We start from the raw sequence: 9,897 nt of genomic DNA, 5'->3' as shown, positions 1-9,897 counted from the left end.
TTTTTTCTATTAACAGATATGGCCTAGAGATGGAAGTCCCTTTAATTTAGTGTCAATGGAAACTAGAAGGCCAGTTTAATAAAAACAGCTTATGAATTGTTTCAAACAAAATAGAATGAGCTTTTTGATAGAAAAATTACCTACACTAACTTTCTGAAATAACCACTATCCTATATAGGGAACTGAACTCCAAGGGCACAGCTGTGGCAGAAGCCATCTCAAAACATTTTCCCTCTGTTTGGCAGAAGGGGAGGAGACAAGACCCTGTGCATTTCTTTTAACCTTTTTTGGTGCTCAAGATAATGGCAGTGTGTAATAGAAAACCTAGATTTGAAGTACGATAGCCAAGTTCCTTTAGGAAATCAGTACTGCTTGCAAAAGTCCTCTTGACTGTAAGACTAGCGTTTCAGAATTTACTGATCATCTTAAGAGCTTAACAGAGTGAAGATCCAGTTCTTAATTGTACAGTCTACCAACAACTGTATTAATAAAATTGGTATTCAAATGCACCAACTCAGAAGAGATTGTAAAGTCCTAATTTATCTTACTTCTGACTTTAATTAGCTAACACTTCATTACGCAGACCTCACTTTAGTTGGTATTCAGTAAACTAAATTTGCCACAGAGCTGTTTTATCACATTAAATCAGGACTGTTGCCTAACTAAGCATTCCAAATACTCAAAGAAAAATATGAAGACACTATTTTTAAGCTGCAACACACATGGTTTTAATACAACAAAAACATTTAAGTCAGGTGAAAAGTAATAAACTCGACAATCAGCACTAAAACATTTCCATTGGAAATGTGTTAAAATTCACAAAGGTCTTCATTACCATCTTACTGCAATTTTTTTATGTGTTTCTAGTCTACACACCACATGTTTTCTGTAATCATGCAAATGTGAATAAAACTTTAAACGCTTAGGTAAGTGGGAAGTCCATTTACTGCAAAGACTCATATTTCACAGTTTAGCCAGCTTGAGTATGAACAAAAACTGCAGATTTCTTCATGCGATTATACACATTTTAAAAACCATGAACTTTCAGCTGTTCCTCCTTGACAATGCCAACCTGCAAAAGGGAAACACATTTCAGTAAAGCTTCTGTGCTGTGGAATGGCCATAACATTACATCGAGAGGAGATCTAGCAGTCATAGGAATGACAAGGGACTCCATGTGCATCAACAGGTAGAATATAGGATTCATGGCTGTTTTCCAGGTTCCAGAGTCAAATGTTAGAGAATTCTCTCCAGAAGTTTGCCCCTCAAAATTATACGCCTTGAATTTTTATTTAGGAACCTAGTCACTAGAAACAACATAGAACATCTCATTCCTTTAGTCTTTTCCACTTATCCTTCTGATCTAAACTGCTTTAAAAAAACCCAGCTGATAACACATGCCTCCAAACAGCAGCTACAACTGAGTATTCTTATGACAAGACAAAAGATTAGCTATCTTCCCCCACCACACAGCACCTGTTCAGTATCAGTTATATTTGTCAGACATATTTTCATCTTTTACAACAAGAGGCAAAACTCAACTTCCCCCCCCCAAAGAATGGGAATTGTTAATTCAATAGACTCCTAGAAGAGGTTTATCACCCTAATCATCAAAATACTGCACAAAATCTAAATACTATACAATCACAAAAATAGCAAAAAAGATTACTACATCAGAAGCAGGAAGCCTGCTAAACCACCAGTGGGGCCACTGGATGATCGAGATGCTAAAGGAGCACTCAAGGATGATAAGGCCATTGTGGAGAAACTAAATTAATTCTTTGCATTGGTCTTCACAGCTGAAGATGCGAGGGAGATTCTCAAACCTGAGCCATTCTTTTTAGGTGACAAATCTGAGGAACTATCCCAGATGGAGGTGTCATTACAGGAGGTTTTAGAACAAACTGATAAACTAAACAGCAATAAGTCACCAGGACCAGATGGTATTCACCTAATAGTTCTGAAGAAATTCAAATGTGAAATTGCAGAAGTACTAACCGTAGTCTGTAACCTATCATTTAAATCAGCTTCTGTACCAAATGACTGGAGGATAGCTAATGTGAAGTCAATTTTTAAAAAGGGCTCCAAAGGTGATCCTGGCAATTACAGGCCAGTAAGCCTGACTTCAGTACTGGGCAAGCTGGTTGAAACTATAGTAAAAAACAAAACTGTCAGATACAGATGAACATAATTTGTTGGGGAAGAGTCAACATGGTTTCTGTAAAGGGAAATCATGCCTCACCAATCTACTAGAATTCTTTGAGGGGGTCAACAAGCACGTGGACAAGGGGGATCCAGTGGATATAGTGCACTTAGATTTTCAGAAAGACATTGACAAGGCCCCCACCAATGACTCTTAAGCGAAGAAAGCTGTCACAGGATAAGAAGGAAAGTTCTCTCATGGATTGGTAACTGGTTAAAAGATAGGAAACAAAGTGTTGGAATAAATGGTCAGTTTTCAGAATGGAGACAGGTAAACAGTGGTGTCTCCCAAGGCTCTGTACTGGGCCTAGTCCTATTCAACATATTCATAAATGATCTGGAAGAACGGGTAAACAGCGAGGTGGCAAAATTTGCAGATGATACAGAACTACTCAAGATAGTTAAGTCCCAGGCAGATTGAGAAGAGCTCCAAAAGGATCTCACAAAGCTGGCTGAACTGGGCAACAAAATGGCAAACGAAATTCAGTGTTGATAAGTGTAAAGTAATGTACACTGGAAAACAATCTCAACTATACATACATAAAATGATGGGATCTAAATTGGCTGTTACCACTCAAGATCTTGGAGTCATTGTGGATAGTTCTCTGCAAACATCCTCTCAATGTGCAGCAGCAGTCAAAAAAGCAAACAGGATGTTGGGAATCATTAAGAGATAGAGGCAATATATTTTCTGTCTTATTATCTATGTAAATCCATGGCACGCCCACGTCTCGAATACTGCATGCAGATGTGGTCGCTCCATCTCAAAAGAGATATACTGGAATTGGAAAAGGTTCCGAAAAGGGCAACAAAAATGATTAGGGGTATAGAACAGCTGCCATGTGAACAGAGATTAAATAAGACTGGAACTTTTCAGCTTGGAAAAAAGAGATGACTAAGGGGAGATATAATTGAAGTCTATAAAATCATGACTGGTGTGGAGAAAGTAAATAAGCAAGTGTTATTTACTCCTTCTCATAACACAAGAACTAGGGGTCACCAAATGAAAGTAATAGGCAGCAGGGTTAAAAAAACAAAAACAAACAAAAGTAGTATTTTTTCCCCACACAACACACAGTCAGTCTGGTGAACTCTTTGCCAGACCTGGTGAAGGCCAAGATTATAACAGGGTTCAAATAAAGACCTAGATAAATTCATGGAGGATAGGTCCATCAATGGCTATTAGCCAGGTTGGGCAGGGATGGTGCCCCTAGCTTTTGTCTGCCAGAAGCTGGGAAGGGGCAACAGGGGGATGGATCACTTAATTACCTGTTTTGTTCATTCCTGCTGGGGCACCTGGCATTGGCCACTGTCGGAAGACAGGATACTGGGCTAGATGGACCTTTGGTCTTACCCAGTATGGCCATTCTTATGTACTGCAAGCATCTGGTTTTGTCCTTTCAGGTCAGTGTATTAAGAGCTGTATTAGAGGTTCAAAAACTGGTTAAATGTAAAGAAATTAATATCATACCTTTAACAATTAAGGTCTTTATCAGTTTCAGAGAGATCTAAAATACTGCTAGTGGTCTGTCTCTAGCCACTCACCTCCAAGAGGAATTGGCAAATGTTTTTTCTTTGGTCACCTTGAAGCTGGATAACTTCACCGTACTCAGGATGCTCAATCACAGTACCATTACAAGCAAATTTCTAGAAAAACATTCATATTGTAAGACATCTCATGTAAACTGTAATGAAGCTTACTATGCTTTACAATAAAAAGAAAAAGAGTACCTGTGGCACCTTAACAGGTTTCAGAGTAACAGCCGTGTTAGTCTGTATTCGTAAAAAGAAAAAAGAAAAGGAGTACTTGTGGCACCTTAGAGACTAACCAGTTTATTTGAGCATGAGCTTTCGTGAGCTACAGCTCACTTCATCGGATGCATCACGAAAGCTCACGAAAGCTTATGCTCAAATAAACTGGTTAGTCTCTAAGGTGCCACAAGTACTCCTTTTCTTTTTTCTTTTTACGAATACAGACTAACACGGCTGTTACTCTGAAACCTATGCTTTACAGTGTACTTTCACAACAGAAGCTGCACAAGATAAATATTGAAGGTTACAAATAAGTTGCTTATCTATCAACAAAAGGATGGAGACACACAAACATGGTTAAAAACTACACTATTCTGATTTTTAAAACACACTATGGAAGCTAGTTGGTGACACCAGGACAGCAGCATTACAGACAAAAAACTGTAAACTAGCAAGCTGCAACCATTCCCCCCCCACCCCCAAACATCACATTTAAAAGCAAAAGATGGAAAGTTAAGCACAGGAATGTCACATTTAAGATTTGCCTGTCCAATATGCCACTAGTTTCCATGTTTCTTAAGAGTTTCACTGGAAACAAGACTCACTGCAAATCAAAAATTGCAGTACCATGAAGTTAAAAGCAACACTCATGTAATTGATTTATATCTGCCAAATAAGCAAAAATGGCAGACACTTGTGGAAATTACCTAGACTACTTAGCACAAGTTTTAAGAGACTAACATTTGTAAAAAAATTGTTAATACAATATTCTTGAAGTTGTCCCTTGAACAAAGGTCATTATTTAATACACAGTTTTGACAAACTGTTCCCTTCTGGCTTTTAGCCAAATGTGAAAAAGACGACACGTAGCAAAAAGTAGAAGTAAAATACTCAGTTTTCAGAAATTGTCATTACATTCCTATTTCCACATCAAGCTAGCAGCTTTACCTTTTTGAAGGCTTTCACAAGTTTTTTTTTGTCATAATCATCTGCAATTCCCTGAACAGTAGTTAATGTCTTCCTGCCGTTTCGTTGCTGGATCCTTATATGAATGTAATCCTCAGTCCCTGCCGGGAGTAAGTCGTCACCCTTAGTTGCATCAGCAAAGGGGTCTGCAGAGAAAAAGGCAATTTACTACATACAAAGCATTTTTCATGAGAAAAAGATAAATCGATACAGCTAGCAGAGAATTTTCCAGTTATACAGAATGCCCTTTGGAAGAGTCTTGTTTAACAGGGGAAAAAACCATTCTTTTATCCTGAACAGAACTAACTACATTATAATAGCTCTAGCTAACTCACTGTAATGTTTTCACCAACTTACACATGTGCTTTCTCTTCAAAATCCCCTCAAAGGTTAAACAGATGACATAGACCAAAACTATTGTTTACACTTGTTAAAACCATAAACACTGAAATTCAAGAACTGTCACATCAAAATTTCATTTCACACAGAGCCCCACGCCCCTTAAGGGCGTGTCAACTAATTTCTGCTGAAAAATTTCCCTACCAGTGAGGAGTACTAGTTCCAGAGAGTCACCATAATTTTAATCACCATATGTAACAATGCTAAGAGAAGGTCTTCAAGACATGGTGACAAACATCGGCAGATACCAGGGACTGCATACACAGTGCCCTCTACAACCGGTACCAAGTTTCAGGCAAAAAGCCAATACAATTCATTTTAGCCTTGTCTACACAACAGCACCCTTCAGACCCCTCCAGTCTTCAACTGTATTGAAGCATGGGGAAGAAGAGCCAAGTGTTTTTAGAAGGGAATAAAGAAGAAAAAAATGGCTTCCTGTGGCCCTTCAACTAGTTTGAAGAATTCCTTACCCCCTAAACAAATGGTATTTAAATACAGTTGTGCTGGAAATGGCCCACCTTGATTATTATACACACTGTAAGGAGAGTGATCACTTCACATAAGCTATTACCAGCAGGAGAGTGGGGTGGGGGGAGAGAAAACCTTCTGTAGTGATAAACACACATTTTTTCATGATTTGTGTGTATAAAAACAAACATCTTCTGTATTTTCCACAGTATGCATCTGATGAAGTGAGCTGTAGCTCACGAAAGCTTATGCTCAAATAAACTGGTTAGTCTCTAAGGTGCCACAAGTACTCCTTTTCTTTTTGGTATTTAAATACCTTTTCTAACCAATTTAGATTAGACCTGCATGTTTCCCACACAACTCCTTCACCTGTTACATAGCATTCTTCAGCTAAAGTAGGTAATGAGCTTTAGGTCAAGATTTTCAAAAGTTACTAGTGATTTGGGTTAATTTAACAAATCCCATTTTCAGAAGGTGTATATAACTCAGCACTTTTGGAAATTCAGGCCATTTTAAGGTGTCAAATTTAGCATAGAAAATTTGAGGTCCAAAAATGACTAGTCACATTTGAAAATCTTCATTTAAGCATCTACCTATGCAACTCCACTACTTCCCAAAAGCAGAAACAAACCTCCAAGAGAAGGAACACCAAGGCCTAACAGCACCAGCAAACTAGCTTGGCAGCAGGCAAGGCACAAGCCTGGCCTACAGAAGCAACTAAAGTGGGGAGAGCGTGGAAGAGGGATCCAGGGGCTCAGGACAGAAAGCATCCAGAGGAGCAGGCACAACTCTGGCCTGTCAATAGCTGGAAGGAAGGAGAGACAAGTTGATTCCACTTCCTCCACACCTCTGTTAAAGAATCCAGGGTTTCTGGATCACAGATGAATCCAGAGAGTCTGTACCTTATTAAAAGAGTCAGTGAGAGCGGGCATGGGAAGGGTTTAAATTCTGGGGCAACCTGACCAAACAAGAATTTCAGTCAGTGTGGATATAAGGAAAGAGGGGACCAAGAAAGGAAAATCCCTTGCCAAAGGGGTTAAGATTCTGAACAGGGGGAAGGCCAATTCTTACTCACAAGATGGGCTCCCCTGGCAGGTCAGTCCCTAGGATTTGGGACTCTCTCTTCTCCCCCCCACCCCAGGCAGCATAGTACCAGTGCCTGGGATGCCTTCCTTAAGGATTAACAGATCTTAACCATGCAAAAAGGAGGCCCCATAATCCACGGAGGTCAATACCTGAAGTGAGCTTTAAGGTAGGGCAGTCACTAGAATTTGGGAACCAGAGTTTTTCCCCCACAGTGGGTGGCAGACGACAGAAAAGATAATCCCACGGCAGATCAATTGCCAGTGCCTGGGCAGATCCAGTCCCAGAGCGTCTATACAGCGGATTGGGGGGGGGGGGGGTGAAGTGACGCTATCACGCCTTGGGGGAGGGGGAGCCGCTGCACAGCAGCTGAGGGGGCAGCCTAGGCACTGCCAGGGAAGCAGAGATCCTAGAGGGCAGGCTGGGGGGGGAGATACCCCCAGAGCAGTACCCCTTACCAAGAGGGACAAGGATAATGGACTGAGTGGGGACGCCCCCCCTCCCCGCTCCGCTCCCATCAGGCTGTTCCCCACTGCAAGGCAAAGCCCATCCACCCGGGATAGCGGATGGGGGCGGCAGCAGGTCAGGGAGCCCTTGTCAGAGGCTGGGACACTGGCACGTCCGCGGCGACGGGGGAGGGGCAGGGATCGCTTACGGGAGGCTGGGGGAGCCTGGTGGGGGGCGGCGGGGTGCCAGGGTTGGCTCCGCGCTGGCGAGTCGCCGGGCAGGAGCCCCCGTGGCGGGGAGGGGTGGGGGTCCCGGCAGGCGCTTACCGAAGGATTGGAGGTTCTGGATAGTGGACATGCGATTCAGTGGCGGGGCGCTGAGCAGGGGAGAAGGCCGCGGCTGGGTGCGCCCGGGTCACGTCTCACTGGCTCTGCAAGGAAGAGAGGAGGGGAAAAAAACAAACCACAAGTCCGGGGCGGCAGGGAGCCGGGACGGCAAGCGCGGAGGCAACAGCGACTGCTTCTCTCACAAAATGGCCGCCCGCTCTTATGCCCGGCCCTTGCCCCAGCCGTGGACACGTGACCTCCGTCGGCTCGGAGCATCCTGGGGAATTGAGTCCTCCCAAGCGGGCAGCAAGCGGCCGCAAAACGGCGGGAAACTACAGTGCCCAGCATGCCCCGCGCCGTCACGGCCAGCTTCTCCTCTTCTTCCCCGCCCCCTCCTCCTCCAGTGGCGGTGTGTCTGTCTCTGCCCAGAGCCCGGTCCCGAAAGCGTCGCCTCGTCGGGGACGCTGCAAACGGCGGGGCGGGAGACAACGACACCCCCAGGGAGCAGATAGTGCACAGCGTTCGCTCTGTGTGTGTGTGTGTGTGTGTGTGCGTGTGTGTGCGCGCGCGACCCCTCCCGCCGGGGCACGGCCACGGAGTGACACGCTCTGTGTGTGTTTGTGCGTGACGCCCCGCAGCCCCCCCTCCCCCTCCGGGGGGCACGAGGCTGGGCGCGACCGCCCGGCCCATATCGCGCTGTGTGCCCGCCGAGGCGCTCTGCGCGTGGCCGGAGAGTCTCGGCCCGTCTCCCTCCCCTGCCCCGGGCTGAGGCTCTGCGCCGTGGCTCCCCTCCCGGGGAAGAGCTCCCGCAGAGCGGTCTCCGTGCCCCGTATTCACCCAGGACCAGACATGGGGCAGTAGGCTGTGCCTCTTATACGCCTCCCTCCACCAGGCAACCAATACTGTGCTATATGCTTCGCGTATTATCCGTCCCCCGACCTTAGGGGCTAAACATTATGCAACACACACACCCTACGTTGTTTCCTTCACCACTCCTGGGAGATAGATACTATGCCACATACACTGCTTCTTCTACACCCTTTGCGTGTCTGGGAATAGGTACTGTGCAGGATACTCTGCATCATTTCCTCCTCCCATTGGAGAATAAATACTGCAAAATATACACTCCGACGGAATATATAGCACAGACTATATGCTGCTTATTTTACACCTCCAACTGTAATTCTATGCAACAGTACTATATTGGCATGACCACACTTCTACAAATAAGGCTGCATTCCCTTTGTCACTTCTTGGTTTTAGGAAAAAGAATCCCGTGCATCTACCCCAATTTAAGATCAGAATCTGTGGTTAAACTTTTCAATTTCTGAGGATTTGCGAGTAAATCTGTTGTTTATCTTATGAACCAAAGTTAACTAAAAATAGGTCCTTTAGGAAAAACTTCTGAGTTTGGTTTCAGAGTAACAGCCGTGTTAGTCCGTATTCGCAAAAAGAAAAGGAGGACTTGTGGCACCTTAGAGACTAACCAATTTATTTGAGCATAAGCTTTCGTGAGCTACAGCTCACTACATCGGATGCATACTGTGGAAAGTGTAGAAGATCTTTTTATATACACACAAAGCATGAAAAAATACCTCCTGCCACCCCACTCTCCTGCTGGTAATAGCTTATCTAAAGTGATCACTCTCCTTACAATGTGTATGATAATCAAGGTGGGCCATTTCCAGCACAAATCCAGGGTTTAACAAGAACGTCTGAGGAGGGGGTGGGGTAGGAAAAAACAAGGGGAAATAGGTTACCTGGCATAATGACTTAGCCACTCCCAGTCCCAGCAGAAGCAGCTGTCCTATCTCGGGGCCTCTCCTTCTGCCCCTCCACCCCCACGAACACGATACAGTTCTGTGGTGACCTAGAATCCTATTTTCAACGTCTCCGACTCAAGGAATATTTCCAACATACCTCTGAACAACATACTAATCCACAGAGACCTCCCTACCAACACTACAAAAAGAAGGATTCTAGGTGGACTCCTCCTGAAGGTCGAAACAGCAGACTGGACTTCTACATAGAGTGCTTCCGCCGACGTGCACGGGCTGAAATTGTGGAAAAGCAGCATCACTTGCCCCATAACCTCAGCCGTGCGGAACACAATGCCATCCACAGCCTCAGAAACAACTCTGACAGCATAATCAAAAAGGCTGACAAAGGAGATGCTGTTGTCATGAATAGGTCGGAATATGAACAAGAGGCTGCTAGGCAGCTCTCCAACACCACTTTCTACAAGCCATTACCC

General features: G+C 44.2%; 1 protein-coding gene across 2 annotated transcripts; it reads right to left on the bottom strand.

Annotated features, from left to right (window-relative positions):
* Positions 1-696: 696 nt before the first annotated feature.
* On the bottom strand, positions 697-7,892 carry EIF1B (eukaryotic translation initiation factor 1B). 2 transcript variants are annotated; one of them, XM_074943263.1, is made up of 4 exons: positions 7,644-7,890; positions 4,903-5,066; positions 3,748-3,849; positions 697-1,072 (listed from the first exon to the last, which is right to left on the bottom strand). In XM_074943263.1, the coding sequence occupies exons 1-4, from the start codon at positions 7,672-7,674 to the stop codon at positions 1,028-1,030; spliced, it is 342 nt and encodes a 113-aa protein (XP_074799364.1). In that variant the 5' UTR covers positions 7,675-7,890; the 3' UTR covers positions 697-1,027. The 2 variants fall into 2 exon arrangements, with proteins under 2 accessions (XP_074799364.1, XP_074799365.1); XM_074943264.1 differs by lacking the exon at positions 697-1,072 and adding an exon at positions 3,470-3,622 and having other exon boundaries at positions 7,644-7,892.
* Positions 7,893-9,897: the final 2,005 nt, after the last annotated feature.

This window comes from Natator depressus, chromosome 2, assembly GCF_965152275.1.
Source record: "Natator depressus isolate rNatDep1 chromosome 2, rNatDep2.hap1, whole genome shotgun sequence".
Lineage (NCBI taxonomy): Eukaryota > Metazoa > Chordata > Testudines > Cheloniidae > Natator > Natator depressus.
This window is presented reverse-complemented; position numbering and strand designations above follow the sequence as displayed.